At 36.9% G+C, this 12621-nt stretch overlaps 1 protein-coding gene across 2 annotated transcripts; it reads right to left on the bottom strand.

Annotated features, from left to right (window-relative positions):
* Window positions 1-350: 350 nt before the first annotated feature.
* Window positions 351-12319, bottom strand: LOC122304160. 2 transcript variants are annotated; one of them, XM_043116248.1, is made up of 8 exons: window positions 12078-12319; window positions 11574-11687; window positions 7425-7547; window positions 7107-7344; window positions 4166-4213; window positions 3439-3553; window positions 3052-3216; window positions 351-603 (listed from the first exon to the last, which is right to left on the bottom strand). In XM_043116248.1, the coding sequence occupies exons 1-8, from the start codon at window positions 12171-12173 to the stop codon at window positions 567-569; spliced, it is 936 nt and encodes a 311-aa protein (XP_042972182.1). In that variant the 5' UTR covers window positions 12174-12319; the 3' UTR covers window positions 351-566. The 2 variants fall into 2 exon arrangements, with proteins under 2 accessions (XP_042972182.1, XP_042972183.1); XM_043116249.1 differs by lacking the exon at window positions 4166-4213 and having other exon boundaries at window positions 12078-12315.
* Between the last annotated feature and the right edge of the window lie 302 nt (window positions 12320-12621).

Here is a 12621-nt window from a genome sequence, read left to right as displayed (position 1 = left end):
TAAAATCACTAAACATAGAGACTTTTGTCCTCAAACGACTTGTTGATCCAGACTTTATGCCAAATCATGTAAATCTCTCTCTCTCCCTCTCTCCTTATTTATATTTTATACACTTAATAATTTTAGTTTATTTTTTATTTCACGGATGAACATCTGAACACTGTATCAACACACAAGCCGTTATCGTGGGCCATTTAACTGTATTGTTGGGCTCTAACCACATCAAAAAAATGTATCAACGCTGTCACTCTCACAAGAGTATTATCAAAACTTGACCAATCCTTGCATTTTCTTACATGTCTAAGATAAAATTTTCAATGGTACGGTGAAACTCAATTTGTAGGGAAAAATAAGAGCGGTAAGATGAAAGTTCCATAAGTAGAATTTTGTCAGTGCGTAATCACGACATCCCTCCTGTTTTTCAATGATTAAATACTTAAACGACACTATGAGAGTTGAACTGCTTACATGTGTACAACACATATGTTCAAGACAATGAACATGGATAGCTTACAAACCAAGTATTTGTATACTCATAGAATGCATCCTTCTTCCCAACAATAATCTCATGGCTTAGGAATAACAATCTGTAGAAATCCATTCCTGCAGCAAACAAAATCATGAAGATTAGCACCTTGTGTGTGAAATAATGTCAAAACAGTACCCATTCTGAATTACAACACACTGCCAATCCTTTATTTACTTTTTTATTTAATGACATGGGAAATCCTTGCTCCTGGCTAGTTTTTACACCTGACCCAAGAATATACTTTGTCTAAAATGGGAGTGCATTGACTAGGCTAGACAGCACAGTAAATCTTATAGATTCAAGGGTCGCCCCAACCCAAATATTGGTTTACTGTCAAGTATGCATGTGGATAACCGAACCCCGGCATCCCAACAGTTATTTTTTTTTGGGTTAAATCTTTGGCAATCAGTCCACACCCCAGGGCCATCCCTTATTTACTTTGCATATCAAACTAGAAATAACAAGATCACATAAAGTCAAAAATATTACAAATGTGGCATGATCTTTTTTTTCATTTTTTTCTTTTGTACACAAGATTCTTGCATATACAATCAACAGCCCTAAAATCATACCAAAGCTGCTACGACACTGGAAAACAAAAAACAAAAAGACGATATTAGCAAGGGGAACCAATGGAGTGGTTTGAACACAATGATTTCTTGGTCAATAGACTCTATATTCACCAATAAAAAGGCTATATTCACTAAGATAAAGACCACTGTTGTGGAGAGTTTTGTGAAAAGTTCGTTGAGAGGACTACCAAACATCTACTACAGCCACCAGAAGGCTAAGCCAGAAAGGGGGTGCTGTATCTAACTGGACTATGGTAATTGTCCAAGATCTCGACTCCTACAGCTTTGGTAGTTGGAGCACTGAATACTATAGACTCCTTATAAAAGAGAGAAGGCTGGAAGTCGAAGACCCATAATGTATGGTGACAGCACGTGAGATTCATGCATGTCTCACACACAGAGGAGAGTGAGTCTGAAAATAAGGGTGGTCATTGAGGTTGTCATGGCAAAGTCTTTGGCGTGGCACATGGTGGTGGTGCAGGTAGATATGGTCTTGGACTTCTGTTGAAAAGGGGGGAAAAATAAACTTGAAAAATAAATGAAAGAGACAACTAGAGACAGAGGGGACCAGCGAGGAGGGATAGGAAGGAGAAGCCAGGCAGGTGCAAATGAGCAAGTGGTTGTAGTGGCTAGGGAGCACTCTTGGGGGGAGAGATCTTTATTAGGAGCGAGGACTATTCAAGGAAATTGATTCTTATTACTTGAGCCACATCTTGTTCAAACAATTATAGTAAAACTGCTGGTAGAAAACCAAAATAATTAGTTAGGTTAGCCTAGACGCTAAATGATATATGTTATTTTCTATAGTGCATCACATTCATGAAGTCATAAATGAAGACAAAGGAAACTAGTAGCTATATAAATTCCTATGGCCAACATATGAAATTCATACAAACAGTTTAAGCTTATATATTTTAGGAGCAACATAAACTGACTTTTTTTGGTTAGCATCATAAACTGACTTTAGTACATTTTATTAAGATGAAATTTGGATAGTAACATTGACCCATTCAGAAGTTTCCAGCTTAAGATTCTAATGGAAGATTAATAGGTCAAACTATTATTCATCAATTGAGTCAAGAACTTAGAATACTGGTGAACAGAGTGGGTGCCCTTCCATCCAACCGGGGACTAGAAGAATTAAGAACTCCCTGCGTGCTGATAGCTTTGGCAACTGAATTCTTTGAGTAATTCAGCAAGATAAACACACGGGAGAAACTATACAATCCGCATTAGAACAACATCTCATTGCCTACTTCTCTCTTAATACAATTTCTTCTGCCTATCAGTTTAATTATTTGTATGTTGTGTACTGTAAGTTCAATATCTTGGCCTTACATGGACAATAAATATTCTCTTCATAAAGATAACCACGAATTTTTTATTTTTTCACAATCAGGTCTTGTGTGGTTGATCTAGAAGACTTAAAATAATAGTCAACTCCTTGAAATATATTCCACACTAATAAAAGCCCTACCCTTTTATTAGTTGGTATCAAAATCAGCCAAAATACCTTGATCATTGTCATAGCTATTCTCTTTATGCATGTAGTTCTAGATATGCTCTTTGACAATACAGGGTTAATGTTCAATCCAACTACAAGCAGCCCGAATGTAATCTTTTTATAGTTAAATATCAAATTAAAAATTTCATTAATGATCTAAATATTTAAAAAACTTTTTACTATAGTTATATATAAGGATTCCGAGTGAAAAGGTGATATATATATATATATATATATAAAGTTAAAAAGATCACACTCCATTCATTTATAATATAAATACTGATTTATAAAGCAAAACATTTTCCTCATCGTATTTCCCATGTGCCAAATGTGTTTGAAGATATGCAATGCCATAGAGAGCAAATGTATAATTTTGCAGCTAAGCATAATCTCTGCAGTCCATCCTTTGAGTAGAACAAATGCATGGATATAAAGCTATGACTTACAAAAACTCAGCTGAGATGCCATCTTTGTTGACATTAGCAGGAAGAGGCCAAACGACCTGGTATGGTCCACGTGAAATTTCTCTTTTGTGGTATGAGGAGATTGAGCCATTTGAACAACCTGCCACTTCCCAGTACTGGGTTGACCGTATACCCTTTACAGCTAACCTGTCATTAAGTCGTATTCTTCTTATTAGATCAATTCCAAATCTTCAAATTCCAGATTGAGATATTGGTCACAGACTTGACTTGGCCAAACAATTCAGGAGTGTGCAAACAGGGCAGTATTACATAGATGATCACATTCACCATTCTTTGCTAGTGTTAGAATTTGAGCCAATTGATACTTCAACATAACCATTATCCTATAAAGAAGAGAATACATCTTACTTTTGGTCATCAACCTCCACTCTTATGTCATTGGTATTGACGCCGGGAATTTCTACCATCATAACATAATTGCGTCCTGATTCTGCAATGTCCATCCTGGGAGACCACTCAATTCCTGCGTGAAAAAGAAAAGATAAAAAATCCACTGGTACGGCTAATGTAAAGAATCATGCACTCCAATGGAAATTAATAAAAAAGAGAAACCACATCCTTTTTAAGTCACCACTTATCCCAAAAGCTTAAGCTAATGAGAAGAAGTAAATTTAGTTTTTTGATTATATCTTAACAATCCCTATTTGTCAAATTCTACTTGAAGGTTATTTTATGTTAGAAAAAGCAATCAAGCTTTAAAAGGACAAAAGAAAACTAAATAGGAAGGACCACTTAATTTCAGTTGCATTCTGCCACAACTCTTTTGGAACCATATTCCATCATTGCACTTGTCACATCATAACCACTAATGCAACCACCAGTGAACCAATTGCAGTGCTCCTAGTAGCTTTCGAAGCACAAAAGTTTTAACTACAAAAAGTTATCCTTGATGGTGACTAAGATATCATCTTCAAAACGCTAACCAACCCCTTCCACAATTGTGACTGGCAGATCCTCCCAATCATTCAGCCGATCAGAATGAGTCTTCACCAAATCATCAATGGAATATATGCCAATTTCCACGTAGTGCAAATATTATAGTGCAAGACTTGGCAAAACGGGTAGCATCTTCTACCTGGAGGAGAAGCACCACCATCTCTCGACCAATACTTTGCCCCTAGTTCTGCAGCGGCAAAGACCCCTTCTCTTTTGTAAATAAAAACAAGTATCACCTTATTTTATATTAAAAATAAAGTATCGCTAGGAAATAAGAAAATTTTAGGTCATAGACTCATGGTGAAGCTAAGCTATATAGGTATGAGGACCAAAGACTTCATCTGAAAATTGATCGTACCAATTGCCAGCCTGCTCATCTTTACAACTGCCTGGTTTTCTGTTTTAGTGAATGGTATCTCTTGGGGTTTTTTTAAGTCTTCGCGGGGTTTGAGACAAGGGGATCCGTTATGCCCTTTACTTTTTGTTATTGTTATGGAGGCTTTGAGTAGAATGGTGGAGGCTGCTGTGAGGGGGGGTCTTCTTGGTGGTTTTTCGGTGAGAAACAATAGTAATGGTGTTATTTCTATATCTCACTTACTTTTTGTGATGCTGATGCGTGTCATATTCAAGCTTTAAGAGCTGTTTTGTTGTGTTTTGAAGCTGTTTCAGGCCTCAAGGTGAACTTGGGAAAGTCGGAATTGGTTCCGGTGGGTGAGTTGAGGAATGTCAACTCTCTTGTGGATTTGTTGGGTTGTAAAGTTGTTTCTCTTCCGCTGAGATATCTTGGGCTTCCCTTGGGGGTGTCCTTTAAAGCTAGGAGGATTTAGGATTGGGTAATTGAGAAAGTTGAGAAAAGATTGTTGGGTTGGAAGCGGCTTTACTTATCAAAAGGGGGGAGGTTAACTCTTATCAAAAGCACCATTTCCAATCTTCCCACATATTATCTAGAGGTGTTCATCCAGATCCGGATCTGGATATCCGGCCATAACCGGATCTGGATCCGGATTTCAAAAATTGGGTAGTTATCCGCCCGGATTGGATTTAATCCGAATTTTAACCGGATATCCAGATTGTTTGTTTCTATTTTTGGATAAAAACCGGATCCGGGTTATAACCGAATTCAATCCGGTTTTTGTAATATTTTATGTTTAAAAAAACTTCATAACTTTAAAAAAAATTATAGCACTTTTTTAAAAAAAAAATCTAAAATCATGTTCAAATTGCCTAGCTTTTTTTAAATAAAATAATTTAAACACTTTTAAAAAGTTTTTTTAAAAAATAGATTGAAGAACAAAATAAAAGAAAAATGCAAAATAGGTAATATTGTTGTTACATCACAATGCAAAACATAAATTTACAAAGAAAAAAATAAATAATAATACATCATAACTAATTAAACTAATACAATGTTACTGCTCTTAGCTGATAAAAATAAATAAAAATTAAAAAAAAAAAGGTGAATAATCCGGTTACGGATAACCGGGTTGTAAAACCGGATCCGTAACCGGATCTGGGTTTTCCTCAACCGCCCGGGTGTAATCTGGGCGAATAACCGCCCAGATTCCGGATTTCCAGACCAGACCGAAAAAAATCCGGTCTAGATGAACACCCCAGATATTATCTTTCTTTATTTCCATTGCCAGTGGAAGTGGCTAATCAGATTGAAAAATTATTTAAAAATTTTTTATGGGGTGGTTTAGGGGAGGATAATAAGTTTCATCTTGTGAATTGGAATAGGGTGATTTGTCCGTTAGTGAATGGTGGCTTGGGGGTGAGAGATTTGAATCTTTTTAATAAGGAATTATTGGGGAAGTGGTTGTGGAGGTATCATAAGGAAGGAGATGCTTTAAGGAGAGAGGTGATTGACCGGAAATATGGGTTTGAGTGGGGGAGATGGTGTTCTAAGGAGGGTAGGAGGTCTTATGGTGTTTGCATTTGGAAATATATTAGAAAGGAGTGGAACATTTTTGAAAAACATATCAAGTTTGAAGTAGGAGTTGGTGATAGAATCTGGTTCTGGTTTGATGGGTGGTGCAGTGAGAGACTTCTTAATGCTGTTTTTCCTGTAGTTTTCAGTTTGGTTGGTAATCAGCAGGTTGCTGTTTCAGAGGTGCTATGTCGTGTCGATGGGGCTGTACATTGGAATGTTATTTGCACTAGAAATGCACAGGATTGGGAACTTGATGAGATTGCAGGTTTTTTGTATTTTGTAAAGATAGATGCAAATGGAAGAGATCGGTTGCTGTGGACACACTCAGGGAGTAATAAATTTTCTGTTAAGTTATTTTATAAGGTTTTGTCTGCTCAACAGCATGCTTTTTTTCTGTGGAAGAGCATTTGGAAGGTTTGTATGCCGTCTAAAGTTGCCTTTTTCACTTGGACTGCTGCACTAGGGAAGATTTTGACGATTGATAATCTGAGAAAGCATGGTATGATTATTATGGAATGGTGTTTCATGTGTAAAAAGGCTGGTGAATCGATTGATCATCTTTTTCTTCATTGTGAGGTGGCTAGGGAGTTATGGATTGGTATTCTTGGTAGAGTAGGGCTGAGTTGGGTTATGCCTAAGAGGGTGGTAGAGGTTTTAGCCTGCTGGAACAGAAATCATAATAGCTCTCAATTGGATGCGGCTTGGAGGATGATACCATTGTGCTTATTGTGGTGTGTTTGGGCAGAAAGGAATGACAGATGTTTTAACAACAGGGAAAAATCAGTGGGGGATATATGGAATTTCTTTGTGTCTTCAGTGGTTTTCTGCTATTGTATTAAAGGGAGAGAGTGTTCATGAGGTCTTTTTTTTTTTTTTTTTTTTTTTTTTCAGCTTTCTAGAATGTAATTAGGTGTCTCATCTTGTATACTTCCTGTGTACATGGACTCCGCCTAGTTTCATTCATTTCAATAAAGTTTATTACTTATAAAAAAAAAAAAAAAAAGCAGTAAACAACCATGTCTCCACTGCATATATATTTACAAGTCAATGGTATATTCTAATTTAAATAACCCAAAAGTAAACACCCAGGAAAGTGGAAAATTCTAATGCTATTAAATGCTAAAGCAGTAAGAGATCCATAGCTACTAACCCTCTGATTCAGAAGAGTGTGTTCTCTTCTCATCATGCAACTTCTTTCTTCCACTTGGTCTAGAAAACTTAGGAGTCTCAGGCATGGTCAATATGCATCCTTGCACCATAGGTTCGCCAGTATGTGCCAAATTCAGTTCTTTCCTCTTGGGTCCAGAAAATAATGGTGCTTCAAAATTATTATAAGAGCCCTCATATCCAGAGGATTTGTGAGGCACATCAGACTGTGCTGAAGTGGCCTGGAAAAACGTAACAAAAGCACAACGCAGTTCTTTGAAAGTTTATACAACAAAATGGAGAGTAAGAAATTTGAAAACACCTCTTCAATGGTAGCCTGCCTCATGAAATAACCTTGAGAACCAGATCCTTGCCTTGCGAAATGCATCCTATTATCACACCTTCGGACCACAGAGTCTAAAATGCTGTCGCAGTTGTGACTCCTCTGAGACAAGGAAGACAAATGCATACATCAAGTCAGTGTAATTAAAAGTTGGGATAACAAAAATAAATAGAAAAATAACTGATAAGTGTATATCACCATTTAAGATAGACTATTGCTTGAATGGATGTTGCCGAACATAACAAGAATATTTCTTATAGCTTTTCACTCTATTTTAAAACTTTTCATTTAAATTTTTAGTAAGAAATATCATCAATTGGTAAAAAATGAGATGCGGTAATGTTTATTCTAAATTTCGCCCCTGGAATCTCATAATCTCATCTAGAGTTACTAGGCCAAGTCCAGCAACATTAAGATAAACTGCACAAATGTTTTTGGGTGTGCATGTGTGGCGATATGTTTGGAGAAAAAGAAGATAATTTAAGGGGTATATATTATCTTTCAGGAGTATGTACCCCCAAACAAGGTCATCCTCCCCTGTGAGAAACATACTCCCCTTCCTTGCTGGCGCTCAGGAAAGAGGGATGACCCTCTCATCCCCCTTTCTCAGCCTCAATCCCCTCCTCCTCTTTTCCCTTCCCTTCTCATTGTTTTCCCTATTTGTTTCCCACTCTTCCTTGTTTGTTAGAAATTAGATCTATGGTTTTTGGACCTCCCACCTCTACGTGCCCATCTACCCTCTTCTTCAACCTCCATACATCCCATAATATAGATCTTATGGTTCTCACACATCAGGCCCTATAGCTCCATACCCATTTATCAGTCCCTCCCTGGTTCCCCTTCCTACTTTCTCTTTCCTCCTCCTCGAGCCCTCCTCTCTCTTTCCTTTCTTTTTTCTTCTTCTTCTTCTTCTTTTTTTTTTTTTTCTTTGTTTCTTTTTAATTTTGGCTCCTTTCCGCCTTCCATGCACCACTCTATACTCTTCCATAGCCACCACTCTACCATGTTCATCATTCCAGTACTTCTCTCAAACTGTTAAATGAGCTACATTAGCTACACTCTCCAACGCGGACAATGCAGATTGGTTTCTTGAATAATAAGAGCATTGGTATTGGCTTAGTCAAATGCCTTTGCAATCTAAAATTTGATTAATAATCCCTTAAAATTGTCTGCATTGGAAGAGGCAAATGGTTTTGCCTTTGATTAAATGCTACAGTAAATCTCCAAATATGTATGGTTACTATTCACCCTCCAATTGATTAATTTATTTTATTTTCTCTCTCATCTCTTTCCTTCACACTCAAACTCTACTCTCTTCTCTTGATAGGTTTTATGTATTTTGATGTGTAGATTATTAGAAATTATGAAAAGTAAAATAAAAAACTAGGTCAAAAAAATATAAAAGATATACATTAATGTGTAGATAAAAGATTTAAAAATTTTATAAAATAATAATATTTTATTATTATAGCTAGTGATATGGCTAATTCAATCTGGGATATAAATTATTATGGATAGGCAAAAGGTGACATTTTATTCAAAATTTGCATAAAACTTTAGCTACCCCAATGCTAAATTGCTGATGCTCTAATAAGACAACTCCTTTTAAAACTGTTTTACAAGTATGATTTAAATGGAGGGGGTTTTTCTGCTTTGTTTTAAATGGAAAACTACCAAGTCCTAAAGAAGTGGTGGGACAGGTTAGTAATGGATATGACAGTTATTTTAATGCAAAGGAAAATGTACACATGGCCAACACAAATGAGGTCACACTACAACGTGTGCTGGAATAGGGTGGAGAGGGTGGAGAGGCAGGAACATATAAGGATATTTGTGCTTGGATGACTGACGTGCAGGATATACTGAGCAAGATGAGGACAATTGTGCAAAGACAGATCAAATTTCTAGCCCATCCTTACAATTGGAAGTGTCCCCTCTGATACAAAAATGGAAGAGGCATGCCAAGGATCATACGCATTATGGTCTGCAATTTGGGGCAAGTAATAAAGAGGATCGGGAGAGGAAGCAGTATAAGGATAAGTCAAGTTCTTTGAAGATTAAAGTTGAGGAGAATGGACGGAAGAGATCAAAAAGTATGTCCACAAAGGGGAAATTAGCTCAGCCAATCATGGAAATATCGGTGGCTAGCAACCCCGCTGAGAGCCTTGAATCTACTACGTTGGAACTGTTGGGGGCTTATCGCAACCCCTGAACAGTTCAAACCCTTTGACATTAGGTAAAGGAAAAGAGGCTGGATGTCTTGTTCCCTATTGAGACTAAGTTAAAGAAGAAGAATCTTGAAGGGAAATAGCATAAGCTAAGATATGAGAATAGGTTTGAAGTTGATAGTTTGGGAAGAAGTGGGGGTTTAGCCATGTTATGGTGGGATGAGTTTGATTTGCAAATTCAAAGTTATTCTCAAAGACATATACATGCAAAGCTGCAGTATGGTAAAAGTACAGAAGAATGGCAATTAACTGGTTTTTATGGTCATCCTGATGCAACAAGGAGGACTGGAATTTGTTAAGGATGTTAAAAGAAGACACTCATCTACCATGGTTGGTGATGGGTGACTTTAATGAAATTTTGAACATGGCTGAAAAACAAGGTGGGTCCTCTAAATCTTTGAAACAAATGTCAGAATTTTAGGATATGTTAGTGGACTGTCAATTGAGTGACGTCAGTTTCTCAGGCTCCAAATATACATGGTGCAGTTATCATTCTAGTCCAACATTCATTCAAGAAAGACTGGATCGAATTCTAGCCAACCAGGGATGGTGTTCCAAGTTTGCTGTCAATAGAGTCTCAGTACTACCTTCTATCTCTTCAGATCATAATCCACTCTTCTTTTATGTATCTCTTCAAGGAAATAATTTTATTAAAAAGAGAAGACTATTTCGATACGAAGCTTGTTGGAACTTGGAGGAATGTCATGCAATTTTTCAGGGAATATGGTCAAATAAAGGTAGTCATGGTGAAGCAATGTCACAGGTTTTGGAAAAACCTGGTCAAAGTAAAGAACAACTACTGAATTAGAATAAGGTAGAGGGCCCCTGGCCTGGTTGATACCACTACGTCTAAAATAAAGGAGTTGAACCAATTGCAATACAACATGGACAAGGCTTCTATGTCTAAAACAAAAGCTCTTCAAAGGGAGGTTAATGATCTGCTGGAAAAGGAGGAACTGGTGTGGAAGCAAAGGGCGAAACAAAGTTGGCTCAAGCATGGGGATAGAAACACACAACTTTATCATGTGTGCTAATCAAAGAAGAAAGAGGAACTTGATAACCAAGGTGGTAGATGAACATTTTACAAAATGAGAAGGATGCAAGCTGTGCTTTCACCAACTATTTTCAGAAGCTATTTACGGCATCTGAATCTGAAGGCATGAAAGCTAGTCTTGCTGTGGTGGAAATTGTGCGAATGAAGAAATGAACCAAGAGCTAATGCAGGAATTTTGAGAGGATGAAATCAAAACTGGTTTATTCCAAATGGCCCCAATTTCCAGTCCTGGGTTTTTCTGCAAGTTTCTATCAATCTCAATGGCATGATGTTGAGGATGATATTATAAGAGCTTCACTGCAATATCTAAACTCAAGTACGTCTTTAAATTCATTCAGTGCAATTTATATAGCTCTTGTTCCTACGGTGAAAGCTCCCCAAAAGTTTCCTATGTTGTAACAGTTTATTTTCATAGAAAAAGAAAAGGATGTTTTGTGGGAAATATATTGGATCCCATGTGCTTGAGAATCAAAATATCAGTTCTATATACTTTGAGCAATTCTAAGACAATGGAGTATCTTGCCAACTTTGTTGGAAGATATTTTTGTTTTTTGTCCGCTTATGAGGTTACATGCTTTCCGCCGTTTTTTAAGGGTCTTTTATGGTCAGAAATATAGGATTCCTTTTTTCATACATGAAAAGGCAAGATACATATGTGTGTGTGTATATTAATAACTATTACAACCAGTGCAGATTTTTGTGGGTAAAAGAAAATGATTTCATATGGTTGCTTCAAGACTTGTTAGGAATCCTTTTTCTTAAGGCGATATTTGAATTAAAAAGAAACAAATCATTTACTCGAAAAATGATAAGAACACACGGTGAGTGAGAAAATGGCAAAGACACCTCTTCAACGGTAGCCTGCCGCATGAAATAACCTTGAGAAGCTGATCCTTGCCGTGCAAAATGCATCCTATTATCACCCCTTCGGACAACAGAGTTCAAACTACTACTGCAGTTCTGTGACAGAACGGGCAAATACGTAAATCGAGATAGTGAAAACAACAAACTTAAAAGCCAGAGAGAGAGAGAGAGAGTCATCCTTGGTAAAGAAGATTCAAAAGAAAAAATAGAATGGAATGATACTGCAGATAAATTCACATAACGAACACATGTATATGTATTTTGTCTTTGGCTCAAGTGGAAAAATTTTCGTACAATGAAACCCCCTGATACGCAGGAGACAAGTTCTAATTTCCGATTATACATACTGGTTTTGCCTTACATATATTTATTACTTTTAATTTAAAATGCCGACTAGCAACATCCTGGAACATATATTTCCTTTCATTTTCTTGCAGTTTCTCGGGATTCCAACGGCGAAGTAGCGAAGAGAGAAGGAAAATATACCATGGGGAGGACGTTGGTGAGAGAAATATCATCAATACTGGGTGCAAAATGAGCTGAGATCAAGTTGATTCTACGTCTCGCCACTTGAGTCTCCATTGGAATGAGTCTGCCAAGTTCAAAGGAATCGGAACTCGGAAGAAAGACCCATAAAACTTAGCAGTAAGGCTATGGATATGTATGCTGATTAAATTACAAGTGGCAGCGAGCGGGTGATATTTTTGGAGGGAAAGAAATGGACGTATGGGGTAGGCATTTTATTTTGGAAGATATATTGGTTGCGTCGTGGATGATGAACCATAAATATCTTTGAAGATCTTTCACAATATGGCCGAGAAGTATATATGAATCCGTATTTTGTTCCGGATAAATAATCAATAACTCCTTTCATTTTTATAGGAAAATTTTTAAAAGTAGAGAATGGAAGACGTGTATTACTCTCTAGCACGATCTCGTGTTAAAAAATAAAAATTCTTACCTAAAATTAAATTCAAATAAAAATTATTGTAAATAAAAAAAATAAAGAAAAATGATGGCCAGGAGGGAC

Source organism: Carya illinoinensis, chromosome 3 (assembly GCF_018687715.1).
Source record: "Carya illinoinensis cultivar Pawnee chromosome 3, C.illinoinensisPawnee_v1, whole genome shotgun sequence".
NCBI lineage: Eukaryota > Viridiplantae > Streptophyta > Magnoliopsida > Fagales > Juglandaceae > Carya > Carya illinoinensis.
This window is presented reverse-complemented; position numbering and strand designations above follow the sequence as displayed.

What these genes read in the sequence shown, in the direction of transcription:
- LOC122304160 (XM_043116248.1), bottom strand. Translation starts at nt 12,173, where the DNA reads ATGGAGACTCAAGTGGCGAGACGTAGAATCAACTTGATCTCAGCTCAT. An exon ending in ACACTCTTCTGAATCAGAGG is followed by an intron (nt 4,214 to 7,106) that starts GTTAGTAGCTAT and finishes TTGCCGCTGCAG; the next exon opens with AACTAGGGGCAAAGTATTGG. An exon ending in TGGTGGTGCTTCTCCTCCAG is followed by an intron (nt 3,554 to 4,165) that starts GTAGAAGATGCT and finishes TTTTTCACGCAG; the next exon opens with GAATTGAGTGGTCTCCCAGG.